Raw genomic sequence first — 22,015 nt, forward strand, 5'->3', positions numbered from 1 at the left:
CAATAATCCACTCTTAATCTAATTAAGAAACTAGCATGTAAACAGCAATTTTTACTTACCTTAATCTAATTAAGGTCATAATCGAAGTAAGCAATAATCTAATTAAGACAGGTGGAGTACTCCTGTTTTAGTCGCATTATGGACGTGTAGTAGTGACATGTAAACACCTTAATCACATTATGAACGTCGTGTGGGAGTTTTCACCGCATTTTTTTTTCACCCAAAACTGTATACGGTCCCATAACGAAGACGAACTGTATGTCGATACGTGAAATTCTGGAGGGACGTCGGACGGCGTGGCGCGGTGACGTAATGACGTGTGCTGTTAATCTAATTATGTTCTATAACATGTAAAACGGGAACATGACAGGAGTATTCTAAAAGCAACTCACTCATGTAAAACACCTTAATCACATTATTATCTTACTCAGATTAAGGTCAATAATTAGATTAATGCTGTCCATGTAAACGTAGTCAGTGTTGTTTAAATAAATAAATAATAATAAAAAAATACCCCCCACATTTCCCCCACCACCTACTGACACAGGATAAATTTAACCCCTACTTCTCAGGTTCTTAATAAAGATCTCCTCACAGAAAACTTCACCATATCAACAATTATATGCTTTTTAAATTCACAGTCCCCCACACAAGTCCCAGTGAATTAGCTGTTACTATAGAAACGATAACGTATTAGAAAGAATGCTGAGCCACAGCAGTGATGGTCAGTAACTTTGAGATACGGTAAGTAACCATGGGTACTGTAAGTAATACACAATTGTCAGTATTCATCAATAACAGGCAATACCTCTCAATAATGAGTGGTTAGCTTGTTCACCTCACACCACCAGGGGTTGAGGGTTTGATTCCTGGCGCGGCCCTGTGCACACACGGTGTTTGCATGTTCTTCCCCGTGCTGCGGGGGTTTCCTCCGGGTACTCCGGTTTCCTCCCCCAGTCCAAAGACATGCATGGTAGGCTGATTGGCGTGTCCAAAAGTGTCCGTAGTGTATGAATGGGTGTGTGAGTGTATATGTGATTGTGCCCTGCGATGGAATGGCACCCCATCCAGGGTGTTCCCCGCCTTGTGACCCATGCTCCCTGGGATAGGCTCCAGGTTCCCCGTGACCCTGTAAGGATAAGCGGTACAGAAAATGGATGGATGGAAGTATCAGTCCATCAATAACTCGAAGGGGGTAACGATGAGTAACAGTCAGTAGCCATTATTAATGGTACAGCAGCTGTATGGCACCATTAATTGCCTGTAATTAATCAGTAAAGACCTGCGTCCATTTACTAAAAGTCAATAAATCTAAGTAATAATCAGGAGCAATCAGAAGAGGCAGCTGGCATCAGAAACAGTCAGTAACTCAGTAACAGTCCACAGCCCTGTGTAATAGTCAGTAGCTTTTAATGACAGTTCATAACTTTGTGTACCAGTCAGGAGCACTCAATAACTGTCCACAGCCTTGTTTAACAGTCTTTAGCTTACAACAACAGTCATTAGGCTTGTGTAACAGTTAGTAGCTTTCAATAACAGCTCATAGCCTTGTGTAACAATCAATAGCTTTCATTCACAGGTCCATATTCTTGTGTAACAGTCAGTAGCTTTGATTCACAGGTCCATAGCCTTGTGTAACAGTCAATGGCTTTGATTCACAGGTCCATATTCTTGTGTAACAGTCAGTAGCTTTGATTCACAGGTCCATAGCCTTGTGTAACAGTCAGTAGCTTTGATTCACAGGTCCATAGCCTTGTGTAACAGTCAGTGGCTTTGATTCACAGGTCCATAGCCTTGTGTAACAGTCAGTAGCTTTGATTCACAGGTCCATAGCCTTGTGTAACAGTCAGTAGCTTTGATTCACAGGTCCATAGCCTTGTGTAACAGTCAGTGGCTTTGATTCACAGGTCCATAGCCTTGTGTAACAGTCAGTGGCTTTGATTCACAGGTCCATAGCCTTGTGTAACAGTCAGTAGCTTTGATTCACAGGTCCATATTCTTGTGTAACAGTCAGTAGCTTTGATTCACAGGTCCATAGCCTTGTGTAACAGTCAGTGGCTTTGATTCACAGGTCCATAGCCTTGTGTAACAGTCAGTGGCTTTGATTCACAGGTCCATAGCCTTGTGTAACAGTCAGTAGCTTTGATTCACAGGTCCATAGCCTTGTGTAACAGTCAGTAGCTTTGATTCACAGGTCCATAGCCTTGTGTAACAGTCAGTGGCTTTGATTCACAGGTCCATAGCCTTGTGTAACAGTCAGTAGCTTTGATTCACAGGTCCATATTCTTGTGTAACAGTCAGTAGCTTTGATTCACAGGTCCATATTCTTGTGTAACAGTCAGTAGCTTTGATTCACAGGTCCATATTCTTGTGTAACAGTCAGTAGCTTTGATTCACAGGTCCATAGCCTTGTGTAACAGTCAGTGGCTTTGATTCACAGGTCCATAGCCTTGTGTAACAGTCAGTGGCTTTGATTCACAGGTCCATAGCCTTGTGTAACAGTCAGTGGCTTTGATTCACAGGTCCATAGCCTTGTGTAACAGTCAGTAGCTTTGATTCACAGGTCCATACCCTTGTGTAACAGTCAATAGCTTTGATTCACAGGTCCATACCCTTGTGTAACAGTCAGTAGCTTTGATTCACAGGTCCATACCCTTGTGTAACAGTCAGTAGCTTTGATTCACAGGTCCATACCCTTGTGTAACAGTCAGTAGCTTTGATTCACAGGTCCATAGCCTTGTGTAACAGTCAGTAGCTTTGATTCACAGGTCCATATTCTTGTGTAACAGTCAGTAGCCTTCAAGAACAGAAGAAGTCTTGTGTAATGGTCAGGAGGCCTTAAATAACAGCAAGAATTCATGAATAATGGTCTGTAGCTGTAAATAAAAATGAGTAGTTCTTAGTTAGAGCATCAGTAGTCTTGAGTACAGTAATCAGTACTTGTCAGTAGGCACCAGTAACAGGCAGCAGCAGTACCTCCTTGCATGTTGGGCACACTGAGTGTGACGATCTTGCTGTTGGCAGGAAGAGGGATGACTTTGCCAGTTACAGACACGGGACTGCCTGAGATCTGGAAGGTTTGCCCTGTTGTCGTGGAGACGGTGGTAACAGTGCTGCTGGACACTGTCATATTAAGAAATATAATTTACGTCAAAAACAGTGGTGAGAAATCAGTGAGGTGGGGAAAACAATTAAGTGCTGAAGAGATTTGATGGAGTAACAGGGAGCAGCAGAAAGAGGCCCCTATTCGATCAAGCACCCACAAAGTTTGTAAAAACTAGTGTAAAATTTACTGTTGTAAATTGCAAGAGTGCTACAATTTACGATGGGGAAGTGTTTCTGACTGCTCTGCGTAATGGAATGATTGAATAAGGCGCTGCAATTCCATGAGCAACAGAACAAGATGCCACTGACGCCACACATGCTCTACAGTCATCACAACATAGGACAAAAAAAAGGCAACAGTCAGTCAACGGTCAGCCAGCATTAGCATGCAGTGCGTCATCTCATGCAAGGCATGTCGTAAAACGTTCCACTCATTCGACGACAGCAAACTGCTGCGTATGACTGGAGGGTTAAGCAGGCATGGCTGTGCTTTGGGGTAGCTAGCCACAATGGTTTAGGAACAGATTCTTTTAAACGCAAAATAAAGGGGTTATGGAAATAAACAAGGATCTAAAATGAAAATGGAAATGACCACATTCTGACATTTAAATGTCACAGAAAAGTCACAGTATGGTGAATGACGTGGTGCATCTCTTCTTTATGCATACTGCTCTGAAATTGGGAGGTTTATGAGAGCAATGAGTAAAACCCGGCAGTTATGTTATAAGGAAGATGATGCCCCTTACCTTGACCTTGGACCCAGGTAGCAAATGTTTGTTGGAAGTTTTTATTTTGCTGGAATGTGACTGGCGTGCCCATCTTGGTGGCCAGTACCACTTTGGTTCCAGGTGTGACCTGGCTGATGAGGGACCCTGCTGTCGTTTTGGGAGTGCTAGGGGTGGCAGGGCTGGCCGAGGGAGTGGAGGCTGCAGCGGCTTGCTGCTTTTGTTCCTTTTGTTCCTGACGTTTCTAGAATGAAAGAGGGTAAAGGTTCAAACTGACGTCGTACCAGGCAGTTATGAGCAACAAGGCTTTACCACTGGGCGGCAAGGCATGGCTCTGCAAACTACCCCAAACAATCTTCAGTAAAACACTAGAAGCAACTGTCTAGCAAAGGTGTTTGCTCTTTTCAAATAACTTCCATTTCACATAGGACAGAACATTATGGATTACATCAAATCTAATCATGTGAAATCCCAGCAAAAGTGAACTGCTGTTCATCCCGGGACATGCGTCCCTACTAGGGATGTCACGATAACTAAAATCTAGTAGTCGGTACCGATACCACCAAAAGTACATGATACTCGATACCAAAGTCGATACCACGGTGTGGTTTAAAAATAAAATTAAAAAAATTAAATGAAAAACTCTCCTGGAGGACATCCTCCTCTGGCTGATACTGGCAAAAAGAGAGAGAGAGAGAGAGAGAGAGAGAGAGAGAGAGAGTATTTTAGTTATCAAACACTGACAATGAGTGGAGGTGCACTCCTAAACACGCGCGCACACAAACGCATGCACACAGACACCTCTTATAGTCTGAATGCAAGCATTAGTTTAAATTCACTGATATGATGGCAGGCCAGAAAGATTTATTAAAAGCATGAACGTGTGAATAATTATTAGTGACACGAGGCTACATTTAGCTGACAGGACACGGGCTGAACGGCGGTGCATGGTGGCCCATTCGGAGGTAGTTTATAACATTGCACTGTGTTAGCGTTGTTAACAAATAACTGGCTATCGCAAACATTACATGGAGCATAACGTTAGCTGGTTTCACGGCCACAACTCCAGCTGCCTCAAACAAACATAATATAGGGCCATCTTTCAGGGGCTTCGCCAAATTCCAGGTGTTTCCTCGTTTTGTTTGAAATTAACCATAGCATCGGTTGCACACCGGAAACCGATACTAGCTTTCCTCTCTTTTCCTCTCAACGAGTCAGGCGGAGCTAAAGTTGTTAAGCTAAGCTTCTGTAGTTTTTCCCGTGTGCTTGTAGGTGTTCTTGTTCTTCACCACTTGTGGACCGACTAAAACACTTGCGCGTATTTGCTTCCCCCATCAGGTCCGGAAGAACTGCAACCTCGGTACCTCCATTAGAAACGGTTCCAACACTAGTGCAGAAAAACAAGTACAGTCACGTTTTAAGAATGTTGGTACCGATGTATCGGTTCTCGTGACATCCCTAGTCCCTACATCGGATTAGTCCTTCTCTATCCGCAGAGGCCACTCAGGTCATTTTGAGACTGAACTACTGCAACTCACTCCAGGCAGGTCTGCCTCTGCATGTCATTGGACCTCTGCAACTGATCCAGAATGCAGCTGCATGACTTGTTTTCAACCTTCCCAAGATCCTCCACACCACCTCATTACTACGCTCCCACCACTGGCTTCAAAGCACTTCTGTAAGTCGTTGTGGATAAGGGTGTCTGCCGAATGTTAAATGAACGTTTGCTCATCTGTATGTTCACTAAAGATTCAAGTATTGTCACACTTGTGCTTGGGTGAAAAGAAAACCTCAGTTTTACTGTGACGGGATAACAGGAGCTGCATTCACATGCTGCATCATAATCCACATACATTTAGCATGGAAGCCTAAATATGAACCGAAACTGGTCTGGACTTGGTGCGGTAGTGACGATAAACATTTCACCGTCTTCCCACCTGTTGCTGAAGCTCCAATGCTTTCCTCCGAGCACTAATCCTGGCCTGCTCTGCTGCCTGGGCTTTCTCCCTTTCCGCTCTGAATTGGACAGAGAAACAAAACAACGCATTACCCAAGGATACAGCATGATCTACAATGACTTCAAAAGTAACAAGAGTCTTGAAAGGTACAACGCATTAAACTGGAGGCACAATGCGTTTAAAGCCACAGCATGCAATTTGTAAAATCAATACACAGACAAAAGCAAAAATAGCAACATTCTTTTAGCAGGAACAGCAGTGAAGGGAGGAAAAAAAATATAGATGAAATAACAGATGATGAGAATGGAAAGGTTTTTTTTTTTTTATATATATATAAAATGCACAAAATGTAGCAAGATTAAGCCTTAGAGTGTCAGTTGTTTATGTGTATATAAACGTACCGCTCTGCAAATGCTCGGATTTCCCACAAGTGGAGATCTTCTTCAGGAACCCAGGTTTCAATGATGATTGGGCCATCCTGCTTGCCAGGCTCAGGGCGTTTGGGCCGCAGAGCGCTGGAGCGCAAGCCTTTCCTCTGCGGCGTGCACGTCTCTGCTGTAAAAAAAAAAAAAAAACAGACACAACTTCAGACTCCAAACAGTTTGCTATTTAACTAAAATATTCCGCATGTGCCTACTGCTAGGGAACCATTTTGTGTTTATGTAAAACTAGGTATTGTCTAGGACTGCGAGTGAAATGAGTTTGAAACCATTTTTGTGATCTCCATCATGCCTCAGACAGCCAAGCAACTAATTCACCTCAGACTGTTAACATTAAATGACTAGTTCAGTTAACTAGAACTAGTAATCTAATTACTTTAAAAAGAGCCGTCACGCTGTCGTCCATGATTTTTATTTTCTGAGCTCGTCCGCACAAGTCCCGTTGCATTATGGGATTGTTTGACTCGCGTAGTGTCCACCGGTTGCACGCTGCAAAATCTCGCCGGAAGCAGGACGACATCCCTACTGAGAATTCGGACAAACTATCCCTCTGGCGTGCTGCTTTCCACCTACTGTGTAGTAGGGTAGTACGCGAATTCGGACGCAGCCCTGATTTAGGATATACTGTGTCATCAAGTAGCCACTCTGCTTTCAGTTTACATCAAGGGTGCAGGGAGTCGATCTCACAAAAGGAGTCAATTCACTGATTCCAGGCATTAAAAGCTTAGGCAACCAAAGCCAAAGTTTTGGAACTGATTCTACACACAGAAAATGATTCGCTTTGCTCAAACACAGCAAGCAAAAATGTAGTGTTTCACTTAGTAAGACAGCCAGTGCATATTAGTCTTTAGTTTGAATCTGATGGCTAGAATTAAACAAATCATGGCTTGAAATGCAGGTAAGACCCTCTTGCAGCGATTAACGCCACAGTAAGGGCGTAGACAATAATCTGAACTTATTTTAATGACACCAAGTTTAGTCCTTCTAGTTATTAATTGGTATACCTGAAATACCCTTAAAATATTAATTAAAACATGAAAGAAGGAACTGAAGACATTCGATGTTGCTGTGACCTTGACCCTGTAATCAGTTCATATGCTCGTTACAAAAAAACCCCCCAAAAACCATATTATAAGAAAGTGCACTCTCACCTCTGGGCGTTTCAGGGACCCCAAGAGGACAGATGATCTTCCGTATGCAGTATTCTGACCTGATACCGTGAGGGCCGACGTCTCTGCGCTTGATGATCTCTGTGGTTGTGATCTCGGTCTCGGAAGTTTCTGCATCACACAAAGACAGTATGGAGGAAGAGTGTATTATTAAAGGGTGTGCACATGTAATGCAGGCGCGAGTGTTCGAATTCTGAAGTTGCAAAATTTGGTTATTTGTTACACTGAGAAGTCAAAAGAGTTTGTTTTCGGACTAAATTTGATTTATTGCGAATTACTCTCATTTGGTTACAATGTCTGCCACATCGGTTGCTATAGCAACGATGCAGGCATGTATGTGGCTAACTAGTTAAGTGCATTGATACAGATTAAGGGAAATGAGCAAGTATAATAATGTAGCACATCAAAGATATTACTCAAATTTAGCTAGCATCTTCCATTTTCTCTACCGCACTATTTGCCCAGCCATTAATCAGATCAAACATGTGGCTAGAGGACATCTGGAAAAAAGTGTACTATATAGTAATATGCCAAGAAATGCCAAGAAACCTGGATTTGTGCCTAAGGATAGTGTTGATACAATATGTTTAAACACGGAACCGAATCAACAATGACGAACAACATAGACAGAGGTTACCTGTGCGTGTAATCCCAGCATTAGAGGAAGGTTTTACAGCCATGTCGTCCCAGCGAAGACACGCCCAAAGGAGCCGCAGCATCAGACTCACCCCTGCTAATGAATTCACGGTCTGGAGACGATACCTAAAGCCCAACAACAGCCATTTCAAATTGTTATCAGAAACCCTGACTGATTAACTTCTAAATTGAACTTTGGCTAGGCTGAATCTCATCGCATGCACTGGATTTCCTTTGTGATTTTGGCATTTGCATCAGTAAAATAATACATTGCATTTTGGCTTTGCCCAAAGTTCAATGCTGCTCTACAGGCACATTTATTTCTCTTGGATGATTTCAAAAGTTTCATGAACATGAGGAAGGATATCTTTTTTTTTTTTTTTCCCCCCTTCCATTGCCAATATGACTGGAGGGAAAAAAAAAAAAAAAACCCAAAAAGGAAGGAAAATATATCTGAATTTTTCATGGCTCTACTGGTGTGTCCTGAACTTTAAGTGAAAATGGGTATACTGTCTACGAAAATACGTGCATGTCACTATAACGCTAATACAAACTGGGACCAGGAAAAACCAGAACCATGTTACAAAGACGCTGCAAGTCTTAGTTTCAAGCCTTCTTATCTGAGAAGGTAAATATGGAACAAAGTGAAAATTAAATGGAAGTAATCCATTTTACATAATCACCCACACCTTTTATAAAAAAAAAAAATGTTGCCCACTGACCCCATTTCAGAATTTTGCACTGACTGCATCTAATGACAGGACTGGGCTTGTGCGTCCCACTGCAGCTTATTAAAGTCACGAGGTGTAGTTGAAAGTGCATGTTGCATGTTTAAGCATTAATTTCTTAGCTTTTTTTTTTTTGCATTGGTTTTGTAAATGTAATGTGCAAATATCCATAAACCTGAGCTAGAGATTTTCATGTCTACGTTTTGTCGCAGTTACAACTTTCTCACCAGAGCGCATGCTGCTGCACTTGGTTACAGACTTAAATATCACCCATGTTCAAGACAGATCATGGGCAAACACAGTAAAACATAGCATGAATATTGTATTTTGTAGTGTTTTTAGCTATAAACACGACTGTGCTGTATTTATGTTTTACTTTAAACATGTGTTCTGCACAATGCCAGTGTCTCATGTAAAGGCCATGGCAGCATGCTGGATAAGGCACCAGTAAAATAGTTTAACGCATTATGTAATGCATTGCTAGTTAACGCATATACATATTAATTACTTAACATTTACAAAAAAGGGTAAACATCCATTCTGCTTCTTTGTCATAGAGATTAAAAGAAAATGAATAAAAGTGATTTGTTGCTGTTTACCCACATGTACATTACAGTAGCCTTCCAAGGACATGCCAACTCACCTCCAGGTGACGCCGAACGTGGGTCTGGGAGATGGGTATGGCCAGATGTCTGAGGCTGGTTTGGCATTGTAGTTGAAAACTGACACTTCCCTAAAGCCACCCTTGCGTGCCAGCTTCTTGAGCTCTTCAGTGGGGAGAATGAAGATGCTCTTCTTGCAGCTTTTGGTGGTAAACGTGCGGTAAGAAGGAAGAGCTGTTTCAGATCGCGCTTTCTTGGTGCGAGAAAAGCGAATGAGCTGCACCCGTTCTCGTGTGGACTGCACCCGTGTTATTGCCTTGGAGACGGTCAGGGACGAGCTTTCCGTCGATGAAGGTGCCGTGGTGGTTTTTGTTTCTTGCGTCACCGTGGTTTTGGTTGTGTTAGTGAGGGTAGAAACGGTGTTGCTCTCGGTCACTGTACCGCTGCTAATCGCGTGAGACTCAGTGGTGGTTGTTACGGTGGTAGTAACTTGCGTGACCACCGATGTTGTGCGAGAACCCCTGCTGCAGCTGCTCTCTACAAAATCATTGCTGAGGCTCGATTCCTCCGCTGAGAGCACCGGAGAGGGAACGATTGTCCTCTGGGACTCTTTGTCATCCCCATCCAACCTGGCTTCCATGATGTTGTGCTCTTTGCTATTCAATGCAGGCTCTGATTTGGGAATGGTTGGAGAGGATAATGCCAGATCCTCGACGGTGACGCCAAGACGGGGAACCTTCTGTGGAGGGAGGTACTCTGGGTTAACTCCTGTGGCATCTGTGCTGCTGAGTCTCTCGAGATCTCCACCCAGAACAGTACTTCCATTCACTACAGGTTTCAGAGGATCCTTGAGTGACAGAGCCTTCTTATCATCCTCTATCCTCCTGTCATTCACCTTGGTCATAGTGTCCCCGGTACCTGGTTCCTTAACATCCTGTCCGTTCATTTGCAAGAAAAGCGGACTATTTCCTTTGCTCTCCTGTTCCTTGTACCCATCCCCATTCTCTCCTAATGAGGACACATTATTCACCTGTGCTGGTGTACTCACGCTTGTTTGCTGGTTCACTGTGCTAATGAATTTTTGCGCACTGCTGCCTCCAGTGGATGGAAGAACAGTACAGCTTTTGTTATCCAGATTAACAGATTGCTTATGAATGTCCCCTGAGAAAAGTGGTGTAGTCTTTTGAATGCCAGACTGAGTCTGGCTCAGACCAGGTGCGGTACCACCTCCACCAGGCTCTACTTGCCCTACACACTCACCTGTTGACCCATTTGTCCCAGCTTCCTGACTAAAAGATAAGACGGGTTCTTTGGTGGAGTCCTGCGCGCCCGTAATCCCCTTCTTAGCCTCTGATTTAACCTCGGGCTGTATGCATGCTACCGCTCCATGTGGCTCCATTTTAAACTTGAGCCTCTGGATCACAACCTTAGGGTTGGCACAAATAGCCGACTTCTTCTGTCTTTCCTCGATGGCCTGCTGCTTGACCCGGTGCTCAAGCAGCTCATCCAGTTTGGCAGGACTGACCTTCTTCTTGTAAGCCGTGCGGAGCAGGAAGCCCTCGCTCACGTTGACCAGGTCATAGAAGAAAGGTTTGGGTCCTTCCTCTTCCTGCTTAACAGTGACATCATCTGAGCCTGCATGGCCTGTGCCGGCAGCAAACACTACAGGAGTGTGGAAAAACAATATTTTAACTGATTAATAATAACGTGAGCGTTAAAATCGTTATGTTGGAAATATAAAAGAAATATAAAAAGATACAACACTTATGCAAATGAAACAGGTTTAGACATGCAATAAAGTTAGTTTCAAGTTGGATTGTCTTGCATCAAACATATCCATATAATTAACAAATATATTAATATTAGCAGCGTAAAATTAAATAATAAAAGTAAAAATCAACATGAAAAGCTGACACCTTTTCCATCATCCATCTGAGTACCAGGCGCCTTCCCTTCAATGTCCAACTCTTCTTCCTTCTTCCTGTTTTCTTTCTTTTCATCCGTCTTTCTTTCATTATCCTCCTCTGCTCTGCTGCTTTCAGACATTTTAAGACTTTTTGCCATGTTCGAGTCTGCAGGATTTTTGACGCTCTTGCCAGCTTATCACAAAGTGGAGAGAGGAACAAAAAAAAAAAAAAAAAAAAAAAAAAAAAATAGTAGAAACATTTATAATAAATGAATCTTTCATCTGATCAGTGAGTAAAAATAACAAAATAAAGGAAAGAATCAATTAAAGGGTAATGAACAAAAAGCAAACAGAACAAGCGAAACCAAATACTTTATTTCAGGCAGCCAAGACAAATAAATTGAAAACAGATTGCACTAGTCATCAAATAATGCTGTAACTACCCTCTATCTCTTGCCGGTAGTTGGCGTTGGTGTTCCCGGGAAGCCTTGGAACAAATCGATGGATGTGAGTCTTACTGATCCAGCACCAGCCCCCGTAACCCGTCACCCTGTACTCCTCTCCTTTCTGTTTCCAAACCTTCACACCGAACAAAAACATAAAACACAATCATCATACCGTGATTTTGTTAGATTTCTAGGTTGATCACGTGCCGTTTCCCCACGTTACTGTCAAGTTTCACAAGCAAAAGTATTAAAAATGTAATACAAGTATACATAAAGTAAAATTAATTAATTAAGTAGACCTGTCAAAATTACACACACCAAGAGCGGACAGAAGCATTAACCGACTTGCTCATTCCCGATTTAACAGATTTCAAAATGCAAAAAAAAAAAAATAAAAAAAAAATTACACATAACGCATCAAATACACCTCGTTAGCCTCTAACCAACTATTACAGGTGGGCGATACGCCACAAAAATTAAATCATCGTATCGCAATTCTCAAAGGTATTTCTATGATGCACGATATGCATCATGATGAATAGGTTTGCTCACAAACTCAGCAATACATTTTGTTTTGCATTAAAAAAAAAACAAAAACTATTACACAATTTATATAATATAAATTATATAAATATTATATAATTTAATTTAAAAAAAAATCTGTATAAATGTTTAGACTTTACAAACTGACTGGAAGCAGTTGATTTGATGTTAAAATTTTGTGCTTAACCTTTAGGATTGTAATCAAATTGATTTGATTTAACTCTGAAAAGCATACTGTGACCTAATTTATCATGATATCAGTATTTTATGAATATAGTGGGTTAGCTATGACGAGTTTCTAGCTCAGCTACTGGGTACAAATTCCACATCAATAATAAATCGGTTCGCTGACTTCCCACCGAACCAAGCAGGAAGCCAAAACTCCATCACGTCTGAATCCATACTCTTATAGTATATCAGACTCTGTGTGCTTGTCGTCTCTTTACAGGATTTTCAGGACGACTCACGATAGCTCGGTAACATAATACTGTAGAGTATTTATGTTGTCCAGTAATCATGTTTTTCATCTTTATCAAAAAAATTTAAATTAAAACCAAGAACAGGAGTCTAGACATTTGGCGTCCAAGTACGTAATAGAGCAATAATTATATCTAAACCAGGCCTAAGACTAAATCTGTGTATGAGTGTGGACTCGGTGAATGAATCTGAAGGAATTATTTCACGGTGACATCTGTTAAAAAAAAAAAACAACAACAAAAAAAACCCCCCAAAAAATCCCAAATGTATCTGGAGTGTACATGCACAAGCAAATGTACATAAGCTCATTCAAATCTTCACCTGATGTTTAATACGGAAGGTGTATTTGACCCAAGTGGCCTGCTGCATGGTCTCCTCTTCCTCCAGCTTCTTCTCTCTCTTCCTCACCTTCTCCTTCTCCTCCCGCTCAAGGGACGTCATGCGGTGCAGCCTGCGCGCCAAACACACACAAAAATGCTGGCATCAACACAGGGCTATACAAACCAACCACACACACACACACACACACACACACACGCGCGCAAACACTCACACATTCAAATGAACTCAGCCCACCAACCCACTTTCTCTCACAAACACACACCATCACAGTTTGATGAAAGAGCCAGTAGAGTGACTCCTGGGTTTTCTCTGGAACACAGCCAGTCGCAACACTACTTTAAAGAGCTCATGGTGGGTCTGCGGAGGAAAACACGCGGGCTCGTGTAGCCGTTAACTCTGGGGCCAAAGGATCAGGGCCGGAAATATGTGCACCGTGAGCCTGGATTTAAGTGGGCTGTGCCCAGGAACAAGCACTCTGTGCAAATATTGGTTTACAACACAAACTGCCCCTTTGAAAATGGGCAAACATCCCTGCATGAATCGCGTGTGGCACAAGCGACTTTGAGGAGGAATTCCCGCAAAACGTGATTAAACGGAGTTCTACTTCGTTTGATTTAAAGCAGCCGGAGAAGGCAAATAAGAGAAACCTATACACACTGGAGACACCCAACAACTCCTACTATGTTGGCAGCAAACGTGAATCACAAGCTGCCCCATAAGCTCATTCATTCATCTTTAGTGATCACTTTTTTGGGGTCATGGTGGATCTGGAGCCTATCCAGGGAACACACCTTGAATGGGACCCCACAAGCTTGTAATATAAAACTGGCTGACCTACAAACAAGTGCTACATCAAAGAAACCAAGAACACACATCAAGTTAAAAAAAATAAACAAGCAAACTGGCAACTGTTAACTGAGTGAAACTAGCAAGGCCAATATGATCGGGGCAACGAGGTCCATCCATCCGTACATTTTCTGTACCGCTTATCCTTCTTATCCCATAACAGGGTTGTCGGGTGATGGGAGCCATTCCCAGGGGACTCGGCACACAAGGCAGGGGACAATGGCATGCCAACGCATCGTACGACACAATCGCAAGCACTACAGACAATTTAGACATGCCAATCCGCCTTCAACACTTCTTTCGACTAGGTGAGGAAACCGAAGTACCCGGAGGAAACCCCCAAAGTATGGGGAGAACATGGAAATTCCACGTACACAGGGCGGTAGCGGGAATCGAACCCCCAACCCTGGAGGTACAAGGAAAACGTACTAACCACTAAGCCACCGTTTGAGGCAACAAGACGTGAAGTTTATTGATCACCCCTTCATCTAAACATCTAGGATACAGTTCCAGGACTTTTCAGTTCCTGCTCCACACTAAGCACCTTTCTAGGGACCAGGAAGCATTGTGATGGACCTTGTCACACTGAACATATCTGACCAACCCTCTCGCACACCGTTTACATAATCTGTATAAAGCTAAGGTTGTTTTGGTTGCATGAGCTTCCAATGGGTACCTCAAAACCATCCAGTATATGACTGGTCCAAATATGACACGGATGCTTGCATCACATTATAAAGCCGTAGTTTGATTTCCAGGTCCGCTGTTTGGCGTAAAGATTTTGCTTTGCAAAATAAACCAACACTATAACCATAACATTTTCTCTCTTCTGCATTTGTGCCTCTTTCACTATTTGCACGCTGCTATTATTATTTTTTGGATATTTGTTTCACACGGTTTAAAATAGTAGCCCGAAACTAGCCCAATGCTGAAAACATTTTGTGTCAAACCTCGACATATAGCTTTTAAAAGTTTGCCTGTTGCTGTCATTTTGTCGTGAGCTATAATTGAAGGGGGGGGGGGGGGGGGGACATCCGTTTGATTCAGAGTAGACCCATAAGGCAGGACTGTTCATCTAATGTTTGTTGCTGATTCCTCCAGGAAAAAGAGCGTATAGTGTGTGAGCCAGTCTGTAATCTAGTGAACTGGCTTTACAATATATCAGAGATAAACGACGTGTAATGTGAGTAATACAATGATTCAAGTATATTTCACATTTATGGCCATTCCATGGTGTATGGAATAATCAGCCTTACCGTGTGTGCCCCAGTGAGTCCTTCCACACAGGCAGCATGGCCACCGGTTTGATGGCACACTCAAGGATTGCTAAGGCCAAAGCAAACTCCCGTGCCTTGCTGCATATCTGCACAGCCTTGCTCCAGTTTGCCCTGAGAGAAGACAGACACACACAGTATCCTGCTGACACAGGAAACCAAATAGCTCATACTAATCAACATACTTCACTGCTATAGGAAGCTACCTAACCCAAGTTGTTAAAGTAGGGACAGTTTGGTCAGCGCAGGATCAGCTATGTACAGCAGGTGCACATACTTTTGCAATATTTACAAGAGATAAAAGAGTGGTATTTCTAGCCTTCCTTTCTACATCAGTGCAACTGGCTGAGGTTCTGTACCTATGTGAGTCCCAGTTGGGGTGCAGAAACGGTGCTGGGATGTTATTCTCCAGCTGGATGATAGTGAGCCTCAGTGTGCACATGGTGAGCATCCTGGAGCCATAAATTGAGCCGTTCCATTTGAAGTCTCCAGCAGGGGTCAGGCAGAACTTGTGCGAGAGGTGTCTGCGCTTGTCGTGGTCCTCTCGGTGCTGGTGCTTGTTGAGCGCCAGAGTGTTGGTGCTATACTGGTTCTGGTAGCCGCGGTACTTGCCTTCCTGACCCAGGCGAAAGTAGGAACCCTTTATGGCTAGGTCTTTGGTGCTGCGCGAGTTGAGACGGGCCATTTCTGCTTGCTGGCTAACCACCTGAGCCTGAAGAAAAGAGTAAAGAAGTGTACTCAGCAAACAAACCAAAGCCAGTAGGTCATTTCAGAGCTAGCAAGTATACGGTGAAATCATATGAGGGTAAATAACATTATATTTTTCCACGATAAGTGCAGCTGCATAAAATATGAATCCAACAAACACAAAGGCTCACATCTTTTCCCTCCTTGAACACTTTATAAGACTCATGGAGCGCTGCTGCCACCTGCTGGCTCTTCTGCTGACTCAGTTTGCTGTCTGGGTTGCGCAGGCGCGTCACCATGCGTGTGGCTGCCAAAGTCCCATGCATTCCTATCGGCGTCTCACCGCTTCCTTTCTCCTTCAATTCACCTAAAAACACACAGACAGATGTTGGACAATGCATGTAAATTAAATCCCATACATTCTCTTTGTCCAGACCGAGTGACAACTGCTTTTTACAATTTTGCAAAATTGTACATAGAATAATTATCTGTAACAGTAGTTGGAAAAAACAACAACTAAATTAACACAACATATGTTGGACACCAGAAATGTCTTGTCTGATCAAATTTACAAAAGATCTCCCTTCACCCAAATATAACCGATTTTTTAGCAAAGTAACATTTCTGACATTGAATTTTCATAGCAAGATAACTGCCTAACTTGAGTAAAGTGAAATAATGTCACTGTGACGTCATGAATCAAGACTAGCAATCAAGATACCAAGGGTAACTCTATATGTGATGCCACCATCACCATGCTCCACTGTGTAGATCATGTTCTCAGGGTGATTTGACCTCTTGGGGTTTCTCCTCTAACTAACCCCCTTTTTACCTGGTCACCAACTTTTGGTGGGTGGCGTCCTCTTTCCATGTTTTAAAAATGGACTAAAATGTTTAAACATGACAGCATCACAAAACTTACATTTTCTGTATATATGTTATTGTTCTAAAATAATAGTGTAACACAGAAATCCACACCGATGGTTGTTCCTCGGTTGCGTCCACTAGGGAGCGGCTGAGAACGGTCCGCTGTCGTTATACAGTATGAGAGCGGCCTCTAGAGGCGAAATAAAAACTATCCCTGACAAATTTTGTTGTGTTATTTGAAGTGTTACTTTTTGGTTCATTTTGGATGTATATCTTTTAGTCACTTTAATTTATTTCATTGAATTTTCATGGTAGAGTCAGCACAGTTTATTTTTTAAATAAAATTCAGCAATATTTTACTTTGAGTGTTATGTTTTCATTCAGTATCACTTTTAAAAAACGGTTGACTAATTGGTTATTTGGCAAGTACTTCCCAGCTTAGATATCGTTATCGGTAAAATCCGTTACCGGTCGAAATCTAAAAGAAGCTACTACAAGTTTACAGAATAGTACAAATTGCAACGCAACCATAAAAACAAGAAATATTTCGATGTGTGTTTTGAATATAACAATTTTATCATGATGTACAACATAACTTATTATTGGCCTATAATACACAATAATTAAAGGTGATGACCTCCCAATATTAAAACATTACATCCTAATACCTAAATATTTGAGCCAGGTATGTTGGACTAGAATGAATTTCAAGAAGCCGGTTTGAGGGGATCTATATTGGCTCCTAATATTCTCACCCTTCTCATCCAGGTTGGAGATGCAAGCTTTCTCTGCAGCATCCGGGTCATCTCCTCCTTTTAGACTGCTTCTACTGTTCTCATCAGCAGTCTGTGGGGACAGGGGCCCTTCCTCAACATTGGCGCCTGAACTTGATGTATCTGCAGGAGAAAAGATTAAAAGAAAACACTGTTTGCTGATGTACTGCTACCACAAGAGCACTAACAAGCAATAATACTGGACCCAAAAAAAAAAAAAGGAAGAGCGAGTGAGACAGAATCACACCTACTCACTGAAGATTTGAAGCCACATTAACAATGTGTGACAAAATAAAGCTTGATTGCTTAAAAATGGAACGTTTATCATCTTGAAGCAGAGTAAAAAGTCACACACACAGAAAGGAATACACATACTCTGCAGCTGGAGTGTGTAGCTTGAATGCAGGACAACAATCTGCCATGAATCATGCTTGCAGTTCGTGCAAAAAAAAAAATGGACAAGAAAAAGAGGCCAAAAAAAGCAAGCAAACAACTGACAGCATGAGGGCTTGCAAATGTATGAAAAGATGAAGGTGCAGAAGGCTGAGGGGGTAATCCAAGCACAATGAAAGCACACAAGCAGCTGAAGCGTGTCTTTCCTGCAGTGTACCTGCCGTCTCGGGCAGCTCCTCCAGATCGCTCCCTCTCTGGGGCTCACTGAGCTCGGCTGACCCATCAGAGGGCCCTGGCAGCTGGGGGACGGAGGACACAGAAGCCCTCGGGGACTCTGACTCGCAGGACACCTCAGCTACAGAGGAACACACACTGATGTATCAAGTACTTTCTTATGAAATCCTGAACAAAATGCAAGCAACTCCTGACCTCATGTATTAAATTTATCCTCCTGACTTGGCCATGAGTCATTTTGATAGCACAAACAAGGTTTTCTTTTTAGAACAGGAAAACTTGAACCTGGCCCTGTCCTGATCCAAATGTTCAGTCTCAATAGGACGTGGACAGTGCAACAGCATCTATTATGAAGCACTACATAAACACGGACAATACCCCAACAATTTTCCCCTTTCACACGAAATCAGTCACTTTTCTTGATCCGATTTTTTATGCAAATTGATTTAAAAATACATTCAAAATGTGAAATTTTCTGTGAGGACACATTTATTTTATGGAACATTTCATAATATTCATGGAAGGCGTCTCCAGTGTCAGCACTTTGCAACAGTCAGAGATAAAGATGTCTAAGTTTTATAACATGGGACTTTGCGGTTCATGGTTCATTTCAAACATGGCAAGCTGCATATTTTTTGTCTTAGCAACTACAAGAAGGCTGGCGAGGGAAGGAGTGTTTACAACTGCTACGTTATAAGTGATAACAGGAACTAATTTGTTTTATTCATTTGTTCTACATAAACAGATAATGTACAACATGTCATTCTTTAATAAATGAAAACTGTGATATAAAATATTTCTAGGATGGTATGCACTGTTCTAGGAAAATACCCTTCGTATCACACCACCACGTCGCTGATCATTGTCCTATGACAGCACATCCTATCAAGTTTGATTCATTAATTAATAGTGATAAATGGAGAGCCTCAAGTAATCTGCTTGGGTTGAGGAGAAAATTCTCAAACTTTCGAAATGTTTAGACATTTTCTAATACTCTCTTTTAAACATCTGAAACCGCTAAAATTTCTGACTCTGTCTGTGCCATGTGAATCATGGGTCCTACGGTGCCCTTCACTAATATTGGCACCCTTGGTAAATATGAGCAAAGAAGGCTATAGAAAAATTGTCTATTATTTAAGCTTTTGTTAAAAAAGATCACAAAACTACTCTGCTCTCATGGATATCAAACAATTGCAAACAAAACTCGGGTTTATAAAAATATATCTGTTGAATATAGGTGTGCAACAATTATTGGCACCTTTTTAGTTAATACTTTGTGCTAGCTCCCTTTGCCAAGATAACAGCTCTGAGTCTTCTCCTATAATGCCTGATGAGGTTGGAGAACACATGGCGAGCGATCTGAGACCGTTCCTCCATACAGAATCTCTCCAGATCCTTCACATTTCGAGGTCTACGCTGGTGGACTCTCCTCTTCAGTTCACCCCACAGGTTTTCTATGGGTTTCAAGTCAGGGGACTGGGATGGCCATGGCAGGACCTTGATTTTGTGGTCAGTAAACCATTTCTGTGTTGATTGTGATGTACGTTTTGGATCATTGTCCTGCTGGAAGATCCAACCACGGCCCATTTTAAGCTTTCTGGCAGAGGCAGTCAGGTTTTCATTTAATATCTGTTGATATCCCAGCACTGCCAAGCTGCCACTGTTGGGCCCTTGAGCACGGCCCTTAACCCTCAACTGCCCAGTTGTATAAATGATATAAAATGTAAGTCGCTCTGGATAAGGGCATCTACCAAATGCTGTAAATGGAAATATTTGATAGAGTCCATGATGCCATATATTCTAATAAAACGTCCAGGTCCTCTGGCAGAAAAACAGCCCCAAAACATTAAAGAGCCACCACCATATTTAACCGTGGGCATGAGGTACTTTTCCATATGGCTACCTCTCTGTATGCACCAAAAGCATCTCTGGTGTTTATTACCAAAAAGCTCCATTTAGGTTTCATCAGACCATAGAACCTGAACCCGTTCCAGTAGTGTCTGGCAAACTGAAGATGCTCGAGTTTGTTTTTGAATGAGAGTAGAGGCTTTTTTCTTGAAACCCTTCCAAACAACTCGTGGTGATGTAGGTGACTTCAGATTGTAGTTTTGGAGACTTTCTGACCCCAAGATGCAAATAACTTCTGCAATTCTACAGCTGTGATCCTTGGAGATTTTTTCTCCACTCGAACCATCCTCTTCACAGTGAGCTGAGACGATATAGACACACGTCCAATTCCAGCTTGATTCATAACATTTCCAGTTGACTGGAACTTCTTAATTATTGCCCTGATGGTGGAAATGAGCATTTTCAATGCTTGTGCTATTTTCTTATAGACACGCCCCATTTTGTGAAGCTCAACAACTTTTTGCCGCACATCACAGCTATACTCCTTGGTCTAACCCATTGTTATGAATGACTAAGGGAATTTGGCCTGTGTGTTACCTCATATTTATACCCCTGTGGAACAGGAAGTCATGGTTAAACAATTTCCTGTTCCTAGTCACCCAGGTGTATTAAAAAATGTAAAATATCAATGGGAATATACTTCAAATATATTTTTCTCATGTGAAAAGCACCCATTCCTACCTGTAGGCTCGGCCTCCTCTCTGCCTGTTTGGGCCTGTGGGGATTTGTCTTCAGGGGCCTCAGACTCCTCTTGCTCAGCGGTGGACAACTGCTCCTGCGATTCCTCCCTTTTGGATTTCTGTATCTCCTCTGCGGCCTTCCTCTTCACCTGCTCCATCTCTTGCTCCTGCTTGGCTCTCACACGCTCCAGGATCTCCTCTGAGAGAAACAGACAGACAGAGTGAGGGACGGCAAATGATCTGGTTTAACCCAATGCAGTCTCAAAAAGCCCACAGAGCAACACACTTCAGAGGGGCATCATGAACGTAGCAACGTGCAGCATCTGTTCATTACCCTATTTCCTGCATGTTACCGAAGATATAATCAGTCACCTGCTTCCAAAAGTAGCTGACAGACATGACAGAATCTAGAACACGTCATTTTCTCAGTTTCTTTCATGCTCCACCTTGTTACACATCCCTTTTTTCTTTCATTCTCTGCCTTTTTCCCCTTTCTATCAGGATTACTAGGTGCTATGAATAGGAATGCCTGCTATATCCTGGTAGCCTGCAAAACCCCTGTAGCTTGACTGGTCAATCCACTACATCAAACACTAACATCACAAAACCTCCTTAAAAGGAACAGTTTGATCAAATTGACCCCTAAATTTAATGAAAGCAATCAGACTTTCCACATGAGATACAAAGGTAATGTTGGGAGAAAACATTTCAGAACATACATCCATAATTCCATCTTTGGGACGCACCTCTAACCCGAGAACAGTTCCAGAAAAAAGAGCAAATGGCACAAACGCCAGATACCAAACACACCTTGGCCGACTGACTACTAAATTTTTACCGATTTCAGTACCAAGTCACTGCTGCCACTACAGGTGTGTGTATAAAAGAGAAGCCAAGAGGAATTAAGTGAAGTGTGGAAAGAGTGAGAGAACGTTATGTTAGGAATAAAACGTGTTGTTATAGGAAAATAATGAATTACGGCATGGTGTGGTGTGGTGTGATATGACCCAGAGTGATGCAGAGTTATTGTTATAACCCTGAAGTTGATTTATTTTACCATAGCATGCTCCGAAGTGTTTTTGCCGTTCTGTCACCAACCTTTCTTTTTTTTCCTCATTTGTGAAGACAAAAATATACATACTGTATAAAGCTTCTCATGTTATCGAGAAATCAGGAATTATAAACTCCTCTGGCTTTCCTGTGGCAGAAAACCCGACTGTTTCCTTCCAAAAAAATGAAGAAAATGAAATAAAATCTCCGTATAGAATTCCTTCAC

General features: G+C 42.2%; 1 protein-coding gene across 3 annotated transcripts in view; it reads right to left on the reverse strand.

The window, feature by feature from the left end:
- LOC128615388 (nucleosome-remodeling factor subunit BPTF-like) overlaps positions 1-22,015 on the reverse strand; it is a 55,984-nt gene that overhangs the window by 20,630 nt on the left and 13,339 nt on the right. For 2 of the 3 annotated variants that reach the window (XM_053637432.1, XM_053637433.1), the window contains exons 5-20: positions 20,741-20,938; positions 18,135-18,272; positions 17,507-17,647; positions 16,076-16,251; positions 15,557-15,909; positions 15,180-15,311; positions 13,057-13,186; positions 11,713-11,848; positions 11,280-11,462; positions 9,405-11,025; positions 8,035-8,159; positions 7,380-7,508; positions 6,190-6,343; positions 5,768-5,846; positions 3,852-4,074; positions 2,977-3,123 (exon numbers count right to left, since the gene is read on the reverse strand). In XM_053637432.1, coding sequence (XP_053493407.1) covers positions 2,977-3,123; positions 3,852-4,074; positions 5,768-5,846; positions 6,190-6,343; positions 7,380-7,508; positions 8,035-8,159; positions 9,405-11,025; positions 11,280-11,462; positions 11,713-11,848; positions 13,057-13,186; positions 15,180-15,311; positions 15,557-15,909; positions 16,076-16,251; positions 17,507-17,647; positions 18,135-18,272; positions 20,741-20,938 — 4,065 coding nt within the window. The remainder of the gene's footprint in view (positions 1-2,976; positions 3,124-3,851; positions 4,075-5,767; positions 5,847-6,189; positions 6,344-7,379; positions 7,509-8,034; positions 8,160-9,404; positions 11,026-11,279; positions 11,463-11,712; positions 11,849-13,056; positions 13,187-15,179; positions 15,312-15,556; positions 15,910-16,075; positions 16,252-17,506; positions 17,648-18,134; positions 18,273-20,740; positions 20,939-22,015) is intronic. The other variant, XM_053637434.1, reaches the window with a different exon arrangement.

This window comes from Ictalurus furcatus, chromosome 12 (assembly GCF_023375685.1).
Source record: "Ictalurus furcatus strain D&B chromosome 12, Billie_1.0, whole genome shotgun sequence".
Classification (NCBI taxonomy): domain Eukaryota; kingdom Metazoa; phylum Chordata; class Actinopteri; order Siluriformes; family Ictaluridae; genus Ictalurus; species Ictalurus furcatus.